We start from the raw sequence: 24919 nt of genomic DNA, 5'->3' as shown, positions 1-24919 counted from the left end.
CAAGCTTCCAACAGACATTTATTTGTTTGGGTTGAAATCAATGCACATGAACGAGTGTCGCTCCCGTGTGCTGCGCACCTTTGCCATCAGGTAAAACACAGGCCAAATAGGATTGTATGACCAGGACAGCAGCCTGTCTTCTTTTCCACAACCAGCCACACAAACACAGCCGGCAAACACAGAGCAAAACAGGTCAGGATCCTCCCCGTCTCCTTCCTGGCCATCCTCCCTGCCTGCCCAAGCACTGCACAGCAGCTGAAGTCTGGCTCCTGGGGCCTGGAGGTGTGGAGGTAGGGATGAATTTGGGGACCAAGCAGTGGATCAAGGGCCCTTCCCGGCCTTTGGCTCCCTCTTGGCCCAACAAAACATCCTGGCTCAGGAATTCACCCTTCCCAAGGCCTGGGGAAGGCGAGCACAGTGAGAGGGGTCTTGTAGGCCCTGAGCCATGGGTCTGCGTGGGTCTCAGTGAGCACCCACATTGCTCCACGTCTGGCTGCAGCGCTGCCAGGCACAGCAGCCACGGGACAGGGTCTGGAAGAGCAGAGAGCAAGAGAGGCCCGATCTGTCCCACCAGCTCCAGGCTGGATGCTACTGATGCTGGCCTGTCACTGCTGCTTGAGCAACAGCCCCGGCCGTGTATTGCGGTGCGGAGGCACCTCGTGCTGTTACACCAGGCTGGCAAAGCAGAGGGAAGCTCCCTGCGACCCACTCACTCCTCTGTGATCCTCCCTCCAGCCTGCAGTGGAGCCTCCCCAAAGCAAGGGGAACACCAGGAACCGGCAAGGGGTGGTTGTAGGATGCAGCAGGTCGTTAACAATAAGCAGCACAAAATGTAAGCAGGCTTCAGACTGAGACCATTGAGGTCAGCTCAGAGGAGACCTGAACCAAAGCGGGGTCAAGTTTGCTAGAGATGGCCAGGTACCGTGACAGCCCGCTGGGGCCCTGCACCCCAGCCTGTGAGTGTGCAAAGGGATTGCTTAAGAGCTCATGGACTTTCATTGCTGCTGGTAAGAACCACATGGAGAGGAGATTGCGCAGGAAGGACAAGTGAGTGGAAACCCCCTTTCAAAGGTTAGAGAACTGGGATTTCTGGCAGTGCTGATAGAGAAATGCAGGAGGAACTTGGACCTGCTTGTGACATTGCACCAGGAAGTGTCCCACCTGCGTGGTTTTATAGGGATGAATGTGCTTTCAGGTGCAATGAGAAGAGACAGGTGGGCTGTGACCTCTCTGGCATGGGCACGCCGGCCCCTGGGCCAGGCAGAGGCACCCACCACCTCCAGGCCCACCGGCAAGCTGCAGCAGGGCTGAGCTGAAGGCCTCAGCACTCTGGCCAGAGGGCAGCCCAAGCTCCTGGGCAGCCACCCGAAGGGGAAGCCAGCCTAGGCCACCCAGTGAAACCACACCACCCTACAGGGCAGGCAGGGCTGGAGATGTGAGAGGCCTTCACACTCCCTGAGGAGAGCCCCTGTCCTGCTGCAGTGGGTGTAGCAGCTCTGGCTGTGCCGTCTCCACATGGGGATGCTCAGAAGGGACAGCAGGACTGAGACACTGGGTGACCTCAGGGTGCTGTGAGCCCTTCACACAGGACTTAGCTCATGGTGCCAAGCCCGGGGGCACTGGATGGGTGCTGGAGGGCAGGGCTGAGTGCCCTCTTGGCAGTGAGGGTGTCTCTCACCTGCTCTTTCTACCTTCCCTGCCACATTTCTAGTCTCCCGTTTGGATTCATCTTCCTTTGCATGTTGCTCTGTTCTTCTGATTTTGTCTCCTTTCCTCTTTTTCTCTAATTTCCTCTTTTTCCTTGGAGCTGAAACTGAACCCAGTAATAGCGAGGTGGGGAAAGCAGATCATCTGCCTGTAGTTCAACACACTACAGCTGCACTCAGGTGAAAACATCACAAGAACTACAAGAATTAGCCCTTCATTCAGCTGGCTCAGGGGACTGCCCTTCCCACTTCCCACAGATCTACCCAGAGCCACAGGGGACTTGGCAATAACATCAAGGCAAACACAACAAACCCCAGACCAGAGACATTCCCCACAAAGTGTCCTTAGGAACCATCCCACAGAGACTCACAAGTTGGTACAAGGCCAAGGATGAGATCTGTGGCAACAGCGTGTCTTGGATGGTGGAGCACAATGTTCTCCAAAGGTTAGCTCCGAGTGCTTGTTTTATTACTCTGGCAGGTGCAGAACCTCTTTGTTGTGGGCTCACTGCTGCACACACCTCTGCCAAGCTGAGCTCAGGTGGGATTCAGTGTTTGTTGATGTCATGGAGGAGACGACCATTGACGTGGCACCAAGGAGACATGCCATCATTCAAGCTTGCACCAGCCCACTTGGAAAGTCTCTTCAGTGGCGGTGCTGCAGTGGGAAGCATGAATAATGACGGGAGGTTGAAACTCTCGGAGGACAGCAGATAGTGGACTCTGGCTGGAGACCTGGGGAGAAAAGGAAAGAAATAGGAAACCACGGGTTGCAACCACATTATTCCCTTCATGCTTCTCTCCATCTCCTCGGCCTCCTCCCAGCCATCACCACTGCTGCCTCCCTTCCAGCCCCTTTCAGGACACAGTGGGGCTCTGGCATCTTTCCCCAGTGACTGCCCCATAGAGCAGGGCTGCAGCCTGGTGGTCCCTCGCACCCCGTTCCTGCTGTGCCAGGAGCCCTGTGTCCCATATATCAGCGCTCACCCACCCTGTACGGGCAGCCCCAGTACCCCAAGGAACCCCTGTCACCCAGCCCGGGAGGCGTACACTACCACGGTCATGTCCTGTGCAGAGGAGCTGGGGACTGGCTACATGATGGAGCAGGTGAAGCCACAGCACTCCTTGAGCAGCGTGAGGCCTGTCTTGGTCATATACGGGGCGGAGGTTTGCTGCCCCCTGGAAGTCATTTTTTTCTCTTTGACAGGAGCTATGGAGAGAGGCATTGTTACCTTTAGGGTTCGTGTGTGCTTGCTGACAAGGGCACAGGCCCATTGCTTCTTCCGAGAGCTCCTCTCAGGGCTGTGGTGCTGCCCCTCCTCACACAGAGGCACTGGGACCCCAGGCAGGAGATGCCCACCACGCTGGGGAGGTGTTCCTCCAGCAGTGATGGAGGCACAGGGAAGGGTGGCCTGCCACCAGAGGCCATGAAGAGAGGACGGCTGGATGGATACCGTGACTTGTGACCTCAGCTAACTGTGTGATGAAATGGAAGGGGATGGTTAGAAAAGGTCAGATGAAGTACATGAACCATGAAAGGACACCCACTTGTCCCAGCTCTCATAGGACATGGTGGCTGAGAAGTGCCAGGAGGGTATATGGAAGCACAGCATCTCTACTGATTTGTGATATTTCCACAATATGATCTCAAACACCAGCACCCCAAAGTTGCCATTTCCCCACACCCTCCTCCAGCAACAGACGGCCTCCAGATAAGCTCGCCCTACAAAGAGCAATGAAATCTTGTGAACAAAGTGCTTAGTGAAGGGAGAAACTGGCAGGGAGGTTCAATGGGAGGAATAAAACTCATCGGCCACCTACTTGCTTTCTGGAGGTAGCTTTTGGAGAGCTTACTTTGCAGGAATTCTGCCATTTCCTTGTCTTCTTCTCTCTCCCTGTGATAAAGAGATTGGTTAGCACCTGGGAAATGAGCAGCGAGGCATGTGGCAAGGCATAACGCCGATCTAAGGACAGATTGCACCGTCCTCATTGTAAGGAATAAATTGTACCCAGCTACCTGAGCCTCTCAAACTCCACATCATCCACCAGAAAATCCCGAGTTTCCACAAGCTTGTGTATCTGCTGCACCAGCTCCTCCTCCCTCTGCTTCTCCTCGTTGGACTTCTCGGTCTCTGCAGCACAAGGAGCACATTTCACATACCAGCGGTAGTCATCCCTCCCGTGCCAAGGCCAAGCTTGCTCTGCTACACTTGGGAGCAGATATGAGAGTGGGGGAAAAAAACAACCCAAAGTGCCTGGACCCAGATAGAGGCTGCTAAATAAGCGACAACCTCATCTCAAACCACCTGGGTCTGGTGTCATCAAACTTTGGATTTTGGGCTTCTCCCCAGAATTCCACGGGGATGAGCATTGCAAGATGCAACTGGGAGCTTCACAAGGCAGAGGAAGGGTCCCCAAGCAAAGTGGCTTCGCTGGTGGGACAGCATGGCTCTCTAGGGGTCAGTGCTGAAGAGGGTGGGCACCTGGTCCCAAGGTGCACAGAAATGTCAGACTGAGATGTCATCCTTCTGCCACGATGTGCTTAGCCCACATTTCCCCTGTCAGCACACCCAACTATGGTCTTAGCCTGCAGAGACCCCACCCGGCTGCCACTCAGCCAGGTCCTTGAGAAACCAGCCAGGGATCCAAGTGACTCAAAAACAGAAGGGGGGAATTATCAACAATGCCCATGTGCTCTGGGAACATGTTGCACCACTATCCCATATAGAGAAAGACATGAAAACAAACACGATCCACTGCTTTTCATAGCCTTATTCCCTGCTGAGCACCGTCCCTGTGATCTTACCCAGTGTATCTGACCTTTAAAAACACTGTCAGCTTACATGGGCTCCATCCACCCCCAATGACAAGGATGACCGCAAGTGTCTGCCAGGCTATTTTGAATGTCCTAGCCCTGGTTGTCACCTGCACCCCCAGACTGACCTAACTTAAGCACTTGTGCCACGTATCTTTGGGCAGTGAGTTAGCGAAGACCCAGGAAACTCTCACATCACTGTGATGTCATGTTCTATATAAATTGGTACATATTGGCAAGCAGGATATGTGGAGATCTTTGGGGATTGGGCTAGATGACCTTTAAAGGTTCCTTCCAACCCAAACCACTCTATGATTCTATAAGATGATAGAGGAGTGTTAAATCTAAATGGAGAGCTACCTTGGGAAGAAATTGTGACTGTCTGTGCTGCAGCTATTTAACACCATTTCTGAATTCAGCAGCCAGCTCCAAAATCAATCCAGCACACGATGGATCAATCTCCAGTTTTCCTTCAGCTAAATAAAAATGCAGCAAAATTCACAGTATGGAGCGAACCCTGTCAGCGGGGTCTCAGCAGTTACATAAACTGTGTATTGATTTGTAGTTTAAAGTCTGCTATGTACTGATGGAAGGTGCTGCTGTGGGGGTCTGAGTAGAAGGAATTCATTATCATCTTGTTGTTGGGAACACCCCCAGAAAACAAAGGCTTCTCCTCCAATTGTGGTTTTGTGCAGGGAGTGAGCTCGAGCTCCCCGGCAGAAAAAGCTGATCTGGGACACAGACACAGGTCTTTCACCATGAAGAGTTAATGGAAAGTCACAGGGCCATAGCCACAGCCTCCGGCAGCAGCTCCCACCTGTCTGGTAGGAATTGAAGCACTTTATGGTGTCATTAGGATGCCGTGAAAATCAGAAACATCAGGCTGGCCACAAACATATCGGCTTAGTTGGAGTTCGTTAGCAGTCTGCATTCCTGAGTTAGAGCATGTCAGAGTTAACCCACTGTACAAACGCTGCACCTTTTTTTCCAACCTGCTGATGTCAGAGTCCATCATGACCACGGTATCTCTCTGAATTATTAAAGGCAGTTTGGTCTGGTGAGATTTCATGCCACAGGTCTGGCTGAGCTCTGAGTAAGCACTGACGTCTTTGAATCCTTCTCTGAACCAAACCTCAACACCCATTTTTATGAGTGATCTGCTGCTACAGTCTCACAAAGCCAGCAATTTGCAGGATTTTTCCAGCACAGCCTGATCTGAGCCAAGTTATAAAGAAGGCAAAAAGAGCATCCCTCATGTAAGCAGCATTCCTGCTTCAGCTGAATCTGGGAACACTGAAAAGACTTGAAAATTAAAGACCAAAGCATATGAAGGAAAGCCAGCCACATTCCTCAATCTTCAGAAAACAACAAGTTTAATTCTGTTCCTAAACTAGCATTTAAGTCAAGCCTTAATTTACAAACTAGAAGCTGTTTGAATTAAAAATCCCTACGAGATGTGGGTCTACATTTCTCATGCAGCTTCTGTCTTCATGGCAGAATCTTCCCCCCCCCCCCCCAGCCTGAACCTCCCTCTGATGCGGCCAGGTTGTATTAATCTGACCAAGACCTGCATATTAAGCAGCAGTTGGGCTCTAACCTGCCTCAGTCTGTGTGCTGGTGTTTCACAAACACACACAGCATAGCGACACTACGGCAGCAGAGAAGGTCTCTGCCACCCTTGGCTTGGGGATAACCTCGGGCGCAGACCCGCTGAGCTGAGCTGCTCTGGGAAGCAGATGTGCAGAGCTGGACCCAGGCATCGCCCCCTGCTACCCACTCCGTGGTCTCAGTGAGCACAGCATCTTCAGCGAGGTACCTGTGGTGGAAGTAACCGAGGTCCGGATCTTAAGGCTCGCATGAGTACAAATAAGCAGGGACCTGACTCCCACCTGGTCCTGAAAACACAGCCAGAGCCCTTCCTGGGGCTGAATGGGGGTGTCCTGGGCGGTATCACAGCTTTATGAACAGCGATGGCAATAGCGTGTGGGGAATCCCTTCTTGTTCTTTCTCATTCGAACCTGGAGTTGTTTGGTGTGTGCTTTCATTAAAGTATTTTGGCTGAAGGGGATCCTTTAGAGAGCTGAGATTTGGCCACAGAAGGGCAGGGCAGGTCTGGCTGTGACAGGGACACCCAGCACCCACCTTACCCTGGCTGCAACCAGGAGCCCTGCCCTGGCAGATGTTGCCCTCTGCCCTGCCGCTGACAGACATCTCTGACATGGTCACAGCATCAATTCATTGCTTTCCATGCTCTTGAGGCCTCTGAAGGCCTCTCTCATCCCGCTGCCTCCAAGGTGCGGTCTCACAATGTCCCCTGCTTCTCCCCTCAACTCACCCAAGCCATGTTCTCGGTGGACGCGGCAGGTCCCACCATTCACTGGAACTTAACTCAACCCTTCCCTGTCTTCCCCCTCTACCAGGCCCATGCTGCTCCTCAGAGGACTCATATTTCTTCCCCTTGTGTTTCCTCTGCTGTCCGCCCAGGCCTGGACGAGGTCTCCCTGTCCCAAGAAAGACCTCGGGTCAGACCCAAGGAGCCACGTTCCTGCTGCTTATGCAGCAGCAGCATCTCAAGGGAGGACCTGGTGAAAAGCTTCTTGCATTTCATGGCAATCTTTCTGCTGAGTGCAGAGGCAGGGTGCAGCTCTTTGAAGTTTTACAAAGCCTTACCTGGAAGGGCTATCAGTTTTTGAAGCTCCTTTTTCAGCCGACTGATTTCTTTGCAAAGCTGAATGTCATCCATCCTGCAGAGACACGAATGAAACCACTGAGGGAAACGCTGGGAGAGGAAAGGTGTAAAACATCCAGAGCAAAACCCAACACATGCCCTCAGTGCCCATGGTGGGGAGCGCAGATCTACCTGCCTTCCCATGGGAATCGGCAGCCACTTCATCTCAGAGCTGCTTTTGCAGCTAAATGGGTTGTGTCACCGGCTGTTGGCAAAGCAAAAGTTTTGTCACTCTAATGACAATGATACCTTATTAAAACCTGGCACATGCAATAGCAGCTGTGTTTCTTCTCCAAAAAAAAAAAAATTACATTCCTTAAATAGCAAAATCCAAAAGCAAAGGGAAACTGCCACCACCAAGAAGAGTCTGACACTTTAATACTGGCTTTCTGCAGAAATGAAAAAAAAAGAGTCAGAAAAATGAAATACAACACAGGGGAAAAGTGTGCAAACTTTGCAGGTGCCCGCTGAGGAGCAAGGTCATTTCAACAAGAGAAAAGGTACCTGCTGAAGCCGTGGGCAATGAAATCATCTCACACCAGCAGCAATACACCAAGAAGGACAAGCCCAAGGAGGCACCGAGCTTAGCCCAGGTGTCAGCGGCAGGGTGGCACACACTGTGCTGGGGCAGCGTGGTGATGCCCGGGGAGGAGGAGGAAGCACCATGGATGCTCAGCCATCCCCAAAGGTACACCAGTGTGAGTGCAGCTAGTGGGGAAGGCTTAACCCAGTTTACTCATTGATTTATCACAAAAAGAATCACATGCTTGTGCCCTCACTGAAGCCCCACTTGGACAAGACCGAGGAATGATGATGTCTGGCCACAGTGAACTTTAATGCCTCAGTTTGAAGGGTTTTGTGCACTCTCCAACGGTGAAGGAAATCCCAACAGCTGACAGTGCTCATGGCTGAGACCTCCCTCTACCATGAACCAAGCCACCCTCGAGCATCTCCCTGGGTAGGTGACACCAGAAGGTGAGAGAAGTCACAACCCCAGTAACCAAGTGCTGCCCCTGGTTCGTCGCTGTGCTCCCAACCACTCTCCTGCCAGCAGCCTCTAGCATTAGAGCTCTCCTTGCTTTGTTCGAGGTCCTTTCCTCCAAGTCCTCCTGCCTTCTGCCAGCAGCTCATACGGAGAGTGAGCAGTGATGCAAGGGCCACCAAGCCCCATCTGCCTCCCTCCAGCCTCCAGCACTGCATCAGCCTGGGGCTGGCCAAGGCCAGCCACATCTCCAACAAAAGCATGATGAGACTGACCCATCTGACACTTCTGCTCCTGCTCTGAGCCCTCCCTGAACACCTCTCACATTATCCCTCGCTGGGAGGACTGGGAAAAGTCAAAGTTGCATCCTGAGCCTCAGCACTGTCCGCCCAGCTGGCAGCTGCTAAAGCAGCTTCTCCTCGGCACTGAGGCACCCAGGAAACAAAGCTCCCTAATCAGGGGATTTGGGCCACTGGCTCATTTGAAATCAAGGAATCAGACAACCCATTTTTTTTTTACCTTGACAGAGACTCTGTATGTCCTCCTGAACCCTACCAAGCACCCCAGCATCTTAGCATGAGCTTCGCAAGGTCATCCAAGACCTGAAGGCAGGAGAACTCACCCCATGGATGCTGTGCAGGGCGCATGGCAAAACATCCATCCTGGAAGAGCTCAGCTGAGATTTTTAGGAAGCTCCACATCTGTGAGCGATGAGAAACCCTAAAACACGATCTGTGTCTACAGATAATACACAGTCGACTCACGAGCTGGTGCCACCTTGAACAGATGTGCCTTCGTTATTAAAAGCCCTGCCTGCACCTTCAGTAATCCTGCCGGCCCTTCCACTGAGTCACGCCGTCCACCCAGTCTGATATGAGTCACACTGGAGCTACTCGAAGCTGCAGCTTTGTCAGCTGTGCTGAGGACACCAGAAATATTAATTAGAGAAAGGAAAACGAACAGACTGATGAAGAGGGACCCCGTGTGATATTGCTGTAGGAGGAGAATATCCCAGGCGGAGGAAGTCTTTCCTCTTGGCTCTGTTATTCCCTTGTTCCATCTGACAGTGTCTTCATTTGTTTGCAGACTGCACTGAGCAGGTCCACCAATGCCAACGGCTGGCAGCTGTGTGGGGAGAAGAGGGAGGTCTGTCTGTCCTCGTATCGCCTGCTCCTCGTGCCTTGGTGGCTGAGCCCTGAGCTTGTGTGAAGAGCATGAGCAGGAGGGCTGCAGAGGACACATGGGCAACTGGCTGATTGCCGGTGATAGACTTATTAAAATTAAAATAAAGAGTCAAATGATAACTGAAATATTAAAATTAAAATCGAATTAAATCATTTGAAAACTGATAATAAAAGTAATGAACGGGCACTAATAAAAATTGTCATTTCAATAAAACTTGGGAGAGATTGCAAAGCCAAGCAGCCAGGAGGCTGCTGCTGGAGCTGGGATTATTTCTGCCACCTGAGATAACGTTGCAGCATCAGCCACGGTTGTGCTGCCCCGCCTGGCTCTGGGATTGGAGCAGGTCACTCCTGCACGGAGTAGTTGAGGCGTGAAGCTGCACCTCTCGTAGGAAATTCAGACCTTTCTTTTGCCCTATAAAGGAAGAAATACCGGGAGAGTCATTGTTTTCCTCAGCACAGACATCTCAGAAATGTTGGAACGTTTTAGGTTGACATCTCCAACAAGAAGAAAACAGTGATCCCTACGGACTGACTAGACGAGTCACATCTCCGCTTGGTGGCACACCAACAGAGATGTCCGTCTCCCTGAGCCCTACAGTCCAACTGATCCTATTTTTTCCCCCCATTGGGAAAAAATCCCCACTGCAGCCCCACATCCCCATCCTGTCTAAACCCATCGTGCAGAAGCCAGACCTGGGAGTTCCCTTGTCCCCAGCAGTGACTCCCAGCTGCTCAGACATGCAATTGTGGCGCCTCCAAAAACTTCCCAGTGATGAATTTTGCAGCTGTACCCACCCCAGGACATAGAAAACAAATAACGGGATAAGGAAAACCAAGAGCTGTGAGTTTTGACAGCACCTGTGAGATTTAGGTACTGGTTGCCATGGAAAGCATTTAAGTACTTCACTTTTTATGACTTCCAAAAATCCTTTTCAGCAATAGATTTGGGACGAACTGCGCTGATCCCTCACAGAGGTCATCACTCCAAATCTGAGCCACGAGACCACAGCCCAGCTCATGGCTACCGCAGGCAGCGGGTTTACACGGGCACTGCCAGGCTCCTGTCATCCCTGTGGTGCAGGCACCAGCAGAGACCCAAACACATTAAAACAGCAGCATGTCAAGTGCTGCAGCCCGGTAAATACAGTTTTTTTGCAATTACCATCAAAAAATCCCAGGTTTTGGGCTGACCTGACAGCATGGGAGTTCAGAACTGGGCTGACTATAGCAAGTTAGTGATATAAAAAAACATAATCAATTCAGACCACGAATGCCAGTATCATTGCAATTCAAATCATAACTGCTTGTTGAATTTTGATTTGGATCATTGAGATTTTAATGAGGCCGACAAATAACATCTCAATTCCATGTGCGTGGCATGTTCCCTCTTTGCCCACACCAGGACTTTGAGGGTTGCCCCAGGGCAGTGCAGGGAGCTGGGAGCCCCATTTCCATGGGTCTGACCCGGCTTTCTGCAGCCCTGAGCTGACCCAGGGCATGGCCCCCATCATGTTCCTGGCTCAGAGGTGTCTTGGCCAAGCGCCCTGCTTTACCTCTCGCTGACGGCATGCAGGTCTTTGCAAGCTGGAGACCACATGCATGATATGCAGAGCTGTGCTGGGAGCGCCGACTGTTTATCTCACGCTGCAGTGAGCCTTCCAGCCCCTTGGATCTTTGCTTTTTTTCTCGGCTGCCTCCCAGTCGCCTCTGCCCGCTAAGCCAGAGTCAGGACTGCAGACCCCAGTGGCCCCAGAGGGGCTGTGCAGCTTTGTCGCAGCTTCGCTTCATGAGCTTTTCTCTTGTGGCCATCCCTCTTCGTCAAACTGGCTTTATTTCTGCCTTTTCGGTAAAGCTCTCGACACAGTTTCTCATAAGATCCTACTGGACAAAATGTCCAGCATGCAGCTAGACAAAAACATCACACGATGGGTGAATAACTGGCTGACGGGCAGGGCTCAAAGGGTTGTGGTAAATGGGCAGCCTGTCACCTGTGGGGTCCCCCAGGGCTTCATTTTAGGGCCAGTCCTCTTCAATGTTTTTATAAACGATTTGGATGTAGGACTAGAAGGTGTTTTGAGAAAATTTGCTGATGACACTAAACTTGGAGTTGTGGACTCTTTTGAGGGTGGAAAGGCCTTGCAGGGAGATCTGGACAGATTGGAGAGCTGGGCGATCACCAACCACATGAAGTTTAACAAAAGCAAGTGCCGGGTCATGCACATGGGACGGGGCAACCCTGGCTATACGTACAGACTGGGCGACGAGACGCTGGGGAGCAGCCCCACAGAGAGGGATCTGGGGGTTGTGGTTGACAGCAAGTTGAACATGAGCCAGCAGTGTGCCCTGGCAGCCAGGAGGGCCAAACGTACCCCAGGGTGCATCGAGCACGGCATCGCTAGTCGGTTGAGGGGAGTGATTGTCCAGCTCTACTCTGTGCTGGTGTGGCCTCACCTCAAGCACTGTGTGCAGTTCTGGGCACCACAGTACAAAAAGGATGTGAAACTGTTGGAGAGCGTCCAGAGGAGGGCTACAAAGATGGTGAAGGGCCTAGAGGGGAAGAAGTATGAGGAGCGGCTGAGGTCACTTGGCCTGTTCAGCCTCGAAAAGAGGAGGCTGAGGGGAGATCTCATCGTGACCTACAGCTTCCTCACGAGGGGGAGTGGAGGGGCAGGCACCGATCTATTCTCTTTAGTGACCAGCAATAGGACCCGCGGGAATGGTGTCAAGCTGCGACAGGGGAGGTTCAGGCTGGATATCAGGAAGAGGTTCTTCACCGAGAGGGTTGTTGCGCAGTGGAACAGGCTCCCCAGGGACACTGTCATGGCACCAAGCCTGTCGGAGTTTAAGAAGCATTTGGACTGTGCTCTTAGTCATATGGTCTGAATTGCTGGGTAGACAGGAGCTGGACTCGATGATCCTTATGGGTCCCTTCCAACTCCGGTTATTCATGATTCTGTGATTCTTTTTGTCAGGGTCACTTTGATCTTGGCACTCTGTGCACCCAGATTCTCTGTGTTGATACTCCAAAAGGGAAGAGCTCAGTGGAGACCATTGTGCCAATAACCTGGAGTGTGGGTAAGTCAGTCCTTCTCCTCCCACACCATAGCAGATACCAATATATATCCTGAGAGAATGTTCCTCATCACCCTCAGTCACTGCAGCACAGTGACTATTGATTGCCTTAAATATGAAAGGCATCCAAAATTTTACTCCAAAACTGTTCTGACTATTGCTGTGAGCCCTGGAGAAAACCCTTCCCTCCACATTTGGCTGCAAAGGCTGCGCTGGGAATGAGGGACCGAGGCTGGTCCAGACACATCGGAGCTGGGAGGATGCATAACGCTGCAGCGTGGGGACAGTAAACTGTGGGCGCATGGCTGTTCAACAGCCAGAGATCTGCGCGCTGGGGCAAAGCAGTATCTTCAGAGAGCAGCAATGAGCCACCAAACCTCGGGTCCCTTCCCAATCCCAGCCCAAGAGCTGAGCATGAACCTGCTGAGAAGATGGGGTGCTCATGGTGGAACACAGGCGTGTTTTAGCTTGGTTAAACCCATGCCATGAACTAGGTTTGCATAGAAATAGGCTGGCTCCCAGCACTCACATGTATCGCAGCTCCGACTCCCTCCTCACCAGGATCTCCCTGATCCTCTCGATTTTGAAGAGCTCCCCTTCGATGTCATCGATGGTGGTGGTGGAGTCGGCCATGGAAACAATTTCATCCTCTGTAAAGGAAAACAGAGCCACATCAGCCAGCAGCTGACATTTAAGGTGCTGAGGACGATGGGGTTTCCCAGACCCCCTGCAAACACCAGACAGCATCACCAGTAAGCATGCGCAGTTTTAAGCTCTTTTCCAGGTTGCTGCTGCAAGAGGAAACAGCCCGACACGTTCATGGAAAGAGCACTTGGGGAAACCCACTTGGGGAAACAGTCAGGAAAAGGGGATGTCACTGACTCAGGACAAGAGGCAAAAACATCACAGCAAATTGTGGGAAAAAGAGGCTCTCATATTTTAGAAGAGTGCGGTGGCAAGCTGAGGGATGGGCAGGATGAGAGTCCAGCAGGCATCATCCTGCTCTGACCACCAGCTCTGCCTCCAGCCATGTCCCACTGATGTCCCACTGATGTCCCACTGATTCACGCAGTGCCTGCGAGCCTGCACAGCCTGCATCAACCCCCAGCCTGTTTTATGGGATAGATGAGGCCAGCTCCCAGCTCCCTGCCAGTCTGGCTGTCAGCATCATGTCACCGAGCTTGTTATCAGTGAAGTGCAGCAGCGCATTCATCACACGCAGGCTAATCTGGCTCTCCTGCGATGTACATGCAGCACAGGTCAGGGAGGGGGGGGCTCAGCAGCTACAGCAAGGCCAGGCTATGAGACAACATTAACAATCATACACATCAGGGGAAAATTGTGCTTCCTTTGGATCTCCACAGTGCACATCTCTGCTGCGAGACTTTGCCTTTCTGCAGCCCTGTGACTTCGCCCATGCAGGGCAGGAAGAGATCAGTACAAAGGCACAAGGCAAAGCACCCCGCACTCACTGGTCCTCTGCCCCCAAAACTGCTGGAGAAATTGTTCCCAGAGTGAGGCATGTTTCCAAGGCTGCTGGTGGAGAAGGTTTAATAGTGGAAATATGAATAGTTTAGGTTAGCATAACTGGCTTGGGGAACAGTTCTCTTCCCCTTCAGGCTTAGAAACTAATGAGGATTACTCGGAGAATGCCTCCCTCTCCAGCAGCCATCCAGGCCACTTTCAGCCAACACCAGCATGCCAAATCCTCAGTCATTCCCCATCCTAAACTCTTGGGATGCTCCTAGGAGACAGCGCCTGCTCAGGACAGACCAAAGGATACGTGGGCTGGACACAGCGTGGGGCTGGATGCGCTGCCTCCCATCAGCTCTTGCCTCTGCTGCAAACAAGCCCAGGACCCCCCCCCAAGTCCCCGGCCTGGTTTCCATCGGCCTGAAGGGGTTGCTAAGGGACCGGACTGGGGTTGCTACGGGACCAGGGATGCGGTTGCTACAGGACCGGGCTGCTGTTGCTAGGGGACAGGACCTCGGTTGCTAAGGGACCGGGATGCTGAGCTCCCATCCCGAGCATCCCGCTGCACTGCCACCCCGCAGCGCCTCGCGGCTGCACCCGGGCACGGGCAGGGGGCTGGTGGCAGTGCTCACACCTCCCTGTATGTGTGCCCTGCTCACACCTCCCTGTATGTGTGCCCTGCTCACACGTCCCTGTATGTGTGCCCTGCTCACAGCTCCCTGTATGTGCCCTGCTCACACCTCCCTGTATGTGCCCTGCTCACACCTCCCTGTATGTGTGCCCTGCTCACACCTCCCTGTATGTGTGCCCTGCTCACACCTCCCTGTATGTGTGCCCTGCTCACAGCTCCCTGTATGTGTGCCCTGCTCACACCTCCCTGCAGGTGTGCCCTGCTCACAGCTCCCTGAAGGTGTGCCCTGCTCACACCTCCCTGTATGTGCCCTGCTCACACCTCCCTGTATGTGCCCTGCTCACACCTCCCTGCAGGTGTGCCCTGCTCACACGTCCCTGTATGTGCCCTGCTCACACCTCCCTGTATATGCACCCTGCTCACACCTCCCTGCAGGTGTGCCCTGCTCACACCTCCCTGTATATGTGCCCTGCTCACACCTCCCTGTATATGTGCCCTGCTGACACCTCCCTGTATGCGTGCCCTGCTCACACCTCCCTGTATGTGCCCTGCTCACACCTCCCTGTATATGTGCCCTGCTCACACTTCTCTGTATGCATGCCCTGCTCACACCTCCCTGTATATGTGCCCTGCTCACACTTCTCTGTATGCATGCCCTGCTCACACCTCCCTGTATATGTGCCCTGCTCACACCTCCCTGAAGGTGTGCCCTGCTCACACCTCCCTGTATATGTGCCCTGCTCACACCTCCCTGTATGTGTGCCCTGCTCACACCTCCCTGTATATGTGCCCTGCTCACACCTCCCTGTATGTGTGCCCTGCTCACACCTCCCTGTATATGTGCCCTGCTCACACCTCCCTGAAGGTGTGCCCTGCTCACACCTCCCTGTATGTGTGCCCTGCTCACACCTCCCTGCAGAAGGCAGCAGACAAGCAGGTAACACACACAGGGTGCAGATCGAACGGCTGCCGTGCACCTGTAGCAGCCGCTCCCTGGGTGCCTCCCTACACTTCACCGCGGCTCTAGACCTGTCAGGGAAAAGCTGCATTGCTCCAAGAGTCCCTTCAGTGACCACGCTGAAATGACAAGGCTGATTGTTTTACAGATGCTCCAGTAAACAAAGACACGAGCTGACTGCAGCTCTCATTAGCCAAGGACAGATCTGAGCCCTGCTCGGAGCACAGGGGTGGGCCCGGCAGAGCGGGACTGTCACTGCTGGCCTGGGTGGGTGGGGGAACCCCCCAGCACAGCTCTGATCACTGGTGGCAGAAGTTCGTGGCTCAGGTCATCAGCCAGCTGCTTCCCACCCACAGCGGTGAGCACAATGGCTTGAAACAGGTGTCAGCATCGCTCCTTCTCCCTTCTCATCCCAGAACCTCATTAGCCGCAGCCGTCCCAGCTGCGGGAATGAACCCTCACCTGTGCACACGAAGGGAGGAGGAGGCAGTGCTGGGCGATGTCAGCCCACAGGCAGCTGCCCACAGCGGTGAGAGAGCTGCTGGCTCGGCTCGGGCTGGGTTCAAATCAGCGACAAGGGAATTCAGCGTGGCTGGGGACACGGTGCGCAGGAGGAGCTGCCCTCATGCACCCCGCGGTCACATTTCTGTAGGACAGCGGAGGCTGCAGGTCAGGAGTGACCCGTGGGGTGGGGACAAGGGACAGGTCTACGCCATGCAGCAGAGCAATTGTTGCAGGATTTGAGCTGGAAGGTCCCCTTGGTGGTGTGGTTGGGACGGGGCACTCTGTGTCCCTAAGGCAAGACGTGTCCTCAGCACGGCAGGGAAGATCTCACTGGAGCAGTAAGTCCTGGAGAAGAGCTCTAAGCAGGGAGTCGTGTGCCTGGAGCTGCTTAATTCAGGAGGGAGGGCAGCCCCAGGTGAGAGCTCCTGCAAAATGAAGCCCACAACCCTCTGGCAGGATCACCCTCTGCCTCTGCCATTCGGGCCTCCGCCAGCCCCCAACTCTTCCCTCTGCCTCCTTAAAATCTGCCCCAAGCACCTTCTCCCCACCCGTTCTATTTTCAGTGAGGAATGGAGAAAGTCCTCGGGATCAGAAACCCAAAGCTGCTGCTGCTGGGCTTTTTCGTAAGGGTGAGGCCCTGCCCAACATCAGCCAATCCTTCACCTTGATTGGCACCAAGAAAAAACAAGGGCTTGGGAAGCAGGACCGGAGACACTGTGGGGTGCAGGAACACCTGGGCAATGGGAAACAGAGCTAATCCTCTGCACGAGAAACATCCATCAACCCTCACTAGAAACCAGTGAATCCATACAGGCAGCAACCCAAGGGCTAGTGATAGGATGCCCTACCCTATAGGAGGCTGATAGGATTAACTTGCTGGTGGAGACCCCTTCCATCCACCAGCATCTGCCCAGGACCACAGGCGGTCTTGCCAAGAGATGAACATCTGAACAAGGGCAGGGACAGGAGCACAAGATGGGCAAGGAGAGGCTGACAGAAGCAGGTTTGCCCAACCTGAAGGAGAAAAGGTGAAGGGGGATCTCATGGCTGTCCTCAGCTACCTAACGGGAGGAAGCAGAGAAGAGGGACACAGACTCCTTTTGGAGGTGTGCAAAGATCAGGTAAGAGATGGTGAGCACAAGCTGGAACATGGGAGGTTCCAGTTAGACAGCAGGAAAATGTTTCCCCTTCAGGAAACAAGAACTGGGACTGGAGAGGTCAAGGGATCTGATCCTTGGTCCAAGATTCCTTCTGGACAAGGCTGTGAGTGACCTGACCTAAATAAGCCTGCTTTGAGCAGGGAGTTGGACTCCAGATGTCCAGAGTTCCCTCCTGACACAAATTCCTCTGTGATTCCATGTGATGACGTAAGTCTGTGACAAACGAATGGGATTTGCATGGATCTTCTCTGCTAGTGCAGGAGATGCTTTCCCCAGGCAGACGCGGGGGATCCCAAGTCCCTGATCCCCCCAGCTACAGGCACAGGCCACACCACAGCTCCCCGCGCAGCCTGGGGCCCCGTGCAGCCTGTGTGATGGCAGCGACTCCATAAAGCCACCGCAGATGGAAGCGTGGACACTCAGAGCTCACGAGGGACTGAAAGCCCTGCAGACAGCTGAGATAAAGATGTCCCCAGAGGTGGTTTTGCCAAAGCTGAGAATGGGTTTCTAACACCCATTTCTAAGTGCCTGGCACCAGCGAGGGGCTACGGCAGGGGCATTCATTAAACGTGTGTCCAAGCTCACAGTCTGAGTGTCCCTTCAGGGGTGCAGCGGGATGACCATGTGTGCAGCCACGCTGCCCAGCGCCCCTTTGGTCCGGCAGCGGCACCAGGCACAGAAATCAGCCCCACACAAGGAAATCTGCCCCACACAAGGAAATCTGCCCCACGCTGCCCGAGCAAAGTGCCCCAACAGGCAGCATTTCCAGCTGGGAAACCAAGTAAGGGGAGAAAGCTTTGATCTCAGCTTGGGGATGCTCTGATCATCACGCATGGCCCAGGGGAAGACAGTATCGTTAATGAGGAGTATAATAGCTGGAGACTTTCACTCCGTATGGCTTTGGTGAAAACATTTAGACAGCCAGCAGCAAGTCTGGGATGAGTCACAGCAGCAGCCAGTTCAGGGTTGAGTTGCGAGCGATTTATTTCATGATTAAAGTTGGGCGGCTGATCGACAGTGCCCCAAGGAGGGGGGTCAGGGCCCTTTACCTGGGCCACATCCCAAGAGGCCTTTAAGTCAGCTGTGGGTTTTTCCCTGCCATAGAAAGCAGCATGGGCAGGAGGCACTCAGCCCACCAACATCAGCTCTTGCTCTGCAAGTTTGATAACAAGAGCAACCGCAACGTGCTGCCCGTCTCTGGGGCAGCGTTTACAGAGGTTGCACAGTGCTTGTCCCCTGCGGTGCCCGGCAGAGGGACATGAACCTCAAGAACCTGCAGTGCACGGCCGAGCACACCAGTCCTGCAGGACAAGCTCAGACCCCTGCACGCCCTCGCCCAGACACTCTTCTCAGGCAGGAGGAGATGGCGGGGATAAATATTGCTGCTCTGGAAGGCACAAAGGAGAATGATGGACACTTCAGGTAGCTCTCCATGGAGCCGAGCAGCTTCGCGGGCAACAACCCCACAGCAGCATCAAGCAAGGTGCTGGAGTTTGCTCCATGCCTCCCTCCATGACTTTGCGGCTGCTTGCCCCTGTCCTGCTGGGTGCAAGGGGCTAACGGGGAGCAGAAAGGGACGGGGAAGGGCAGAGGTTGTGCTGTCCATAGGTTAGGACTACAGCTGGAAGGACGCCCTGGCAGGAGGGCTGCAGGAGCCTCCTTTCCGCAGGGTGCCCACAGCCCAGATGTGAGGGATATCACCTCCCACCCCAAGGCCAGGTTCTGTGATTTGGGTGATCCCCCTTGTCAGACCCTCCCCCCCCCCCCCCAGGACCACCCCATTTCATTCTGGAGGAACTGGTCAGAACGGGAAAAGGCAGCGAAGGGCAGCGTGGGCACCCAGCCTGCCGGTCACAGCCGTGCCCACAGCCGGGCCTGACAGCAGGGCGGCTCCGCACCTCTCTGGGCAGCACCAGCCGGGTGGGGGGCTCATTCCTCCCTCCACCCTTCGTCCCCTCCAGCCAGCCCTCTGTCCCTCCGTCCTTCCTCCCCTCCATCCATCCCTCGGTCCCTCCACCCTCTCTCCCCTCCGTCCTCCCGTCCCTCCAGCCCCTGCTGTCCATCCCTTCTCCCCCAGCCGCCCCTTCCCTCCCTGCAGCCTCCTTCCCCCACTGCTCCCCTCCCTCCCCGTGCACCCCGTCCCCCCGTCCCTGCCCCGTTCCTCCCCCGCCCCATGCCCGGTGGCTCCCCGGTGGCTCCCCCAGCCCGAGCCCCGCTCCCCTTAGGGCCGGTACCGCTGCGGGGCGCCCCGCGGGGCTCCGGTACCCGAGCCCGGGGGGGGAACCGGAGGGGTGCCGGGGGCAGCACCGGAGCCACCCGGGGGAAAGTTTGGAGCTCACCTGGCTCCGGCCAGCGGGTGGACTCGAGCGATCCGTACCGGGGGGGGGTCCGCGTCCCCTCCATGCCGCAGCACGGCGCGGCCCTGCCCGGCCCTGCCCTGCCCGCTCCGCTCCGCTCCGCCGGGCGGGGACGGGGGGGGGCTCCCGCCGCTCCCCCCCGCTCCGCTCCGCTCCGCCGGGGCCGCCGCGCCCCCTGCCGGCCGCCGCCGCCCCCCCGGCCCCGGCCCCGGCCCCTGCGGCCCGGCCCGGCCCGGCCCCGCTCCTCGGCCCCGCCGCTCAGGGGCTCTGCCCCCTCACAAGGCCGCGGGGTGGGCGCGGCCCCCACCCAGTCCGTCCTTTGTGCGCTCCCCCTCTCCCCTTCCCGCCTCGGAAACAGCCCGTAAAATAAATAAATAAAGGATAAAATAATAAAAGTAGCCCCCCCCCCCCCCCCCCCGTCACAGCAGTGGGGCTGGAAGGTGCTGCCTGGTGGATCCCCCGGGCTTGGGGTTCCTGCCAGGAATGGGGATGTGGGGGTGCAGAGCCGGCATGGGGCGTGCTGCGGGGGGATGCGGGGTTCAGCGGGGCCCCTAAAAGCAGGGCGAGGAGGTGGGCATGGGCGGCTGCACTTTCCATCAAGAGTAACTTCCCCCTGGGGAAAAATAGAACAGCCAAGTGTTTAAAAAACGTTCAAAAATACGTGGTGGTCTGGAAGTCAAAGGTTTGTTGGCAGCACCCACTGGAACGGGGATCGTGGCTGTGAGAGCTGCTCCTCTCCTCCCGCCACCGAGCTCTTCTGTGGGATGCCGCAAGGACAGGTGTCACCACCCCAGTGCCTTCTCCCGGTCCGGCAGTACTGGGACAGTGGGGAACCGGCATGGGCTTAAAACCCTCCCGCTTGCAGGGCTTCACATTGGTCATACTGTCATGGAACCACCTCGGTTGGAAAAGGCCCTCAAGGTTGTCAAGTCAATCATCAGCCTGACCTACCGTGTCCCAGCACTACACAATGTCTTGTAAATACTGCCAGGGATGGGGACCGCACCGCCTCCCTGGGCAGCCCCTTCCAGTGCTTGCCCATGCTGTCCATGAAGAAATCCTTCCTGATATCCGATGTAGGAGACAATGGCCTTGCTTCCCATCACTTGCTGCCTGAGAAAAGAGACCGGCACGCACCTGCAGCCTCCTCTCAGGCAGCTGCACTGGGCGGTGAGGCCTGCCCTCAGCCTCCTCTCCAGACCGAGCCACCCCAATTCTCTCAGCGGCTCCCCCCAGCTCCTCTCTGCCAGCCCCTTCGTGGCTTTGCTGCTCTCCTCTGCCCAGGCCCGAGCAGCTCAGTGCCCTTCTGGCGCTGAGGGGCCCAAATCTGAACGTGGTGCTGGAAGTGCGGGCTCACCGGTGCTGTGCACAAGGGTACAAGCCCTTCCCTGCCCCGCTGCCCATGCTGGTCCTGAGGCTGGCCGGGGTGGTGCTGGCCTTCTTGGCCACCTGGGCACGCTGCTGGCCCGTGGGCAGCTGGCTGCAGACCAGCATCCCCAGGGCACCTTTCTGCTGGGCACCTTTTCCAGCCATATCCTTGAGCCCATGTCGCTGCACAGGGTGGCTGTGACCCAGATGCAGCACCCCACACTTACCCGTGTTGCAGGCCATACAGCTGGCCTCAGCCCACCGGTCCAGCCTATCCAGATCCCTCTGCAGAGCCCTCTTACCCTCAAGGAGATCAACACTTGCACCCAACTTGGTGTCGTCTGCCAGCTTACTAAGGGTGTCCTCCACCCCGTTGTCCAAATCACTGATTAAAATGTGAAAGAAAACTGTTTTGTGTTCGTGTTTGGTGGTGCCAGCCACCAGCTGGATTGAATGCCGTTCACTGGGACTCTGACAGCAGAAGCAACCGCTCCATTTGGGATCCACAACCTGCAGTCCTCCGCGATGGCACCCAGCTAAGCACCACCTTGCCCAAAGCACACAGAGGGGGCACAGGCCCTCTGCTAGGACACATTGCTCTGCCAGGACATACCCGCAGCTGGCATTGATGTCCCCAGGAGCAGGGTCCAAGGCAAGAGGTTAGGCTGGGCTCACGGTGGGGATTCCTTCACCCTTGGAAAACACATGAAGTCGCTGGTTCAGGGAGCAGCCCAGGCTGCAGTAAAATGAGCTGCCAGTGAGCAAAATAGCAGCATGGCAACATAAGGGATGGGTCCGAATATCACACCCTGCAGAGAAAAGCCTTTACTGCGGTACCTGCTCTCGGCACCTTGCAGCATCCTCCTGTCGAACTGCTCCTGCCAAATGAAACAGGCTGCTGAGCTAGTCCTTGCTGCCACTGTTATAAACTGAGTCAAATCTTGGAACTCCCAAGTGCAAAAACCAGAGAACTGTGTTCTGCTTCATGCAGTCAGAGCTGTTTAGCTTTGTTCCACCCCAGTACTTTAAAAGAGAACACTTGCAAGGGAGGCAGTGCCTCATTCACTGAGGCGAACCGTGGTGTATAAACCCAGCAGCAAAGCAAGGAGACAAAAATCTAGAGTCTATGCATGAGCCAAGGATGTGGGAGCTGCTGCTCTGGGCGAGGAAGGCCGCAGCAGTGCCTCAGAGCAGGGGAACCACAGCTGCACCTTGCTCTAGCCACTGTTTGAAAATGCAGGAGCAGCTCTCAGGCAGGAGCAGCACCGAGCCACAAGGCCATGAACCTGTGTGTAACCCTGGCAGGAGCTGAAACAGTGTTTTTTTGAGAAAGACTGCGTTTTGTGATTGGAGTGAATTGTCTAGGAACACCATGAGTTTTCTGGTCTATGTACAGGAGCTGTGCTGTCATTTTTAACTTAGGCTCCCACTCAGACAGGCAAGGCTGAGCTCAGAGATAAATTTTTTCCTGCACATATATAGCCACAGAATTTTGTTATTTTGTTATTTCATGTCAAAAGTAAGAATAGCCCACCAGCTGATTGTTCCTCAGCTCATTAAATGATGAGCATCCACTGTTGCTGCAATTATGAACTCAGATCTGAAGTGACTCACCTTGTTTTGATTGCTCCACAATGCAGTGAAAATGAACGTGTAAATATTTTAATCAGTTCTTCAGCCAAATTTTCTACAGGATTACCTTCGCCATGAGTAGCCAGATCTGCTGTGGTCTGCACTTTAAATTTAAAGCACTCTATGTGCTTGCTTTATTCTCCCTAAAAACATGGGATTACATTTAGCAGTCCAGAATCATAGAAAGAGTTGTGATCCAATTAATGCACACTACTTGGTCTGCTGTATTGAATGCAATCATTACGTACAAATCCATTTTGCAGAGAAAATACAGAAGAGGCTCTACGTCCTCAAATCCACAGCAAAGAAGTTTTAATGGATCCTGAGCTGATTTTCACCTTGGTCTTCATCAGAAGAGCGTCACTAACAGCAACGCTTTCATGGCACTAGCAGAATATTTCTTAAAAACACAAAGTATTTCCCTGTACATAGTTACTTCTGTGGAAATCAAGTGCCTACATAACAGAAAGTGCACATTCATTGTAATTTTTTGAGTAGAACATTATCCAGTATCAGGAAACAGTAATACAACCTCCCAGACCCTGGGCAGGTGCTGGCAAGTACAAAGAGCATGAAACTGCAGCTTGGAGAAAGCTGGGCTGGACCAGGTTTGTTGAAGCCCCTCAAACAACCTGAGCAGGTAGCAGCAAACAGCAGGTGCCTCTAAGGCACATGCAACAAAGTCAGAGTATTCAAAAACGCTTCCAAGTGATGTGAGCAGGGCCCTTCACTGCCAGCTTAATTGCTCACGTCTTGATGATAAAAGGAAGCTTAGAATTTCAATTCGTCACCTCTCGAGAAAGCACTTCCTCAGGTTGGTCCTGAGGACCTGAATGCCTAATGCTTCAGGGCAGCATCCATGTCTTGTCAGAATAACTTGTCTGGAGTTTTTTAATGAGCTTATTTTCTGTAGAATTTGTCAAAAATTCATGTTCACATTTCTCAGTTCATGCTTTGACTATTAAAATCATTTCAGCACGTGGTTGTGTTTCCTGGCTCAAAATTCCTTTTGCTGCTGATAAAAACCCGTGTTAGAACAAGCCTACTATTCTCAGTGTTATAATTACCTCCGTAGTTCTGACCTTTCAACCTGATGAGAGCTAGAAATGTTTTCAAAGTTTCAAAACCAAAGCCCTGGTACCAACAACTTCCCGGTCTGTTGTACTGATAAGGTCAGTATGAGATAACTACTTTTTCTGTTGCTTGATTTCTTCAGGCAGGGTTTCTAAATATTAAAGGTGAAGCAAAGCTTAATTTTAAAGTTGCCTCATACTCAGCTGTATGTCTGGGTTCACAGTTTTATGGTGTCAACACACCCAATTTCAAGTAAAAAAAAAAATGCCTTTGGCCGGAAAAGTAATTTATATCACAGCAAAACCAGTGGCCCCAGGGAGAAACCATGCACAAAAACTGTATCCGTTCACAGAGAAATGTACAATCTAAGTTAGCAGAGACGGAGCAGAGATTCCTCTGCTTTGGCTCCCTCTTGACAAATGCAGCAGTACAGATGTCAAGCTGAGAGTGCCAAGATATTTCATGAGAGAATCCTTTTTTTTTCCCTACATTAGCACTACTGAGTGTTCACCCCAGCAATGGTCGGGAGCTGCCTGATTCTTTGAGGTGTGTAAATGAGACCCATATTTTACAGGCACAGAATTTCTGTATCGTGCTGCAATCATAATTCACCCAAGAGTTCAAATCAGACTGGTAATGTCTTGCCTGTACTTCAAAGGTGGCCAAAATGAGGAGCACTTTTACTAGGGGCACCCACGACAGCACAAACCATGCCCTAGAGGCATTAAGTTCCATCACAGAAGAAAAGACCACTCAGGAGCTCTCACTTTTAAGATGCAGAACATGCAGAATAACTCCACAGTTCTCAAAAACATCGCTCACCTGATCTTGTTAAATTACACCTAAATGGACTTACTGTAAATGGACGATATCTAGCTACAATTTAGGGAAAAGACTCATTACAAAAAATAGGTGTAAATTTGTCTGGATGGGTTTCAGTACAGTCCATGAAGCAGCATGCTATGGTTGCTGTTGAATTACAGATGCCTTTGGAGAATGCTGGAGAGGATCTTACTATTCTAATCAGCTCCACAAGAAAAATGAACATTTAGAGATCGGTGCCCACTGAGCTTCACCTGATTCCATATTCCGAGAGAGCCACACTACTTAAATCAATTGCAGACGTGAGATGCACATGGATGGGAGTTGAAGGAAAGATTTTCAATATCCTGGCATAAAATAACTGCCAGAAAGATAGAATCTGTGAATTCAGTAGCTTCCTTGTAACTTGGGAACAAAAATAAAAGAATGCAAGATAAAGTGTTTGGTTCA

At 53.5% G+C, this 24919-nt stretch overlaps 1 protein-coding gene across 4 annotated transcripts; it reads right to left on the bottom strand.

The window, feature by feature from the left end:
• LOC308180113 (bMERB domain-containing protein 1-like) lies at positions 1–19725 on the bottom strand. 4 transcript variants are annotated; one of them, XR_013940755.1, is made up of 7 exons: positions 19556–19725; positions 13020–13140; positions 7192–7265; positions 3724–3838; positions 3528–3601; positions 2939–3182; positions 1–2441 (listed from the first exon to the last, which is right to left on the bottom strand). XR_013940755.1 is itself a non-coding variant. In XM_080561277.1 (7 exons), the coding sequence occupies exons 1-6, from the start codon at positions 19617–19619 to the stop codon at positions 2798–2800; spliced, it is 567 nt and encodes a 188-aa protein (XP_080417403.1). In that variant the 5' UTR covers positions 19620–19723; the 3' UTR covers positions 1–2441; positions 2757–2797. The 4 variants fall into 4 exon arrangements, 3 of the variants coding, with proteins under 3 accessions (XP_080417403.1, XP_080417404.1, XP_080417402.1); XM_080561277.1 differs by lacking the exon at positions 2939–3182 and adding an exon at positions 2757–2916 and having other exon boundaries at positions 19556–19723; XM_080561278.1 differs by lacking the exon at positions 2939–3182 and adding an exon at positions 2765–2916 and having other exon boundaries at positions 19556–19723.
• Positions 19726–24919: the final 5194 nt, after the last annotated feature.

This window comes from Anser brachyrhynchus (assembly GCF_964034855.1).
Source record: "Anser brachyrhynchus genome assembly, chromosome: 18".
Lineage (NCBI taxonomy): Eukaryota > Metazoa > Chordata > Aves > Anseriformes > Anatidae > Anser > Anser brachyrhynchus.
Note: the sequence above shows the minus strand (reverse complement) of the source record. Positions and strands in the feature narration are given on the sequence as shown.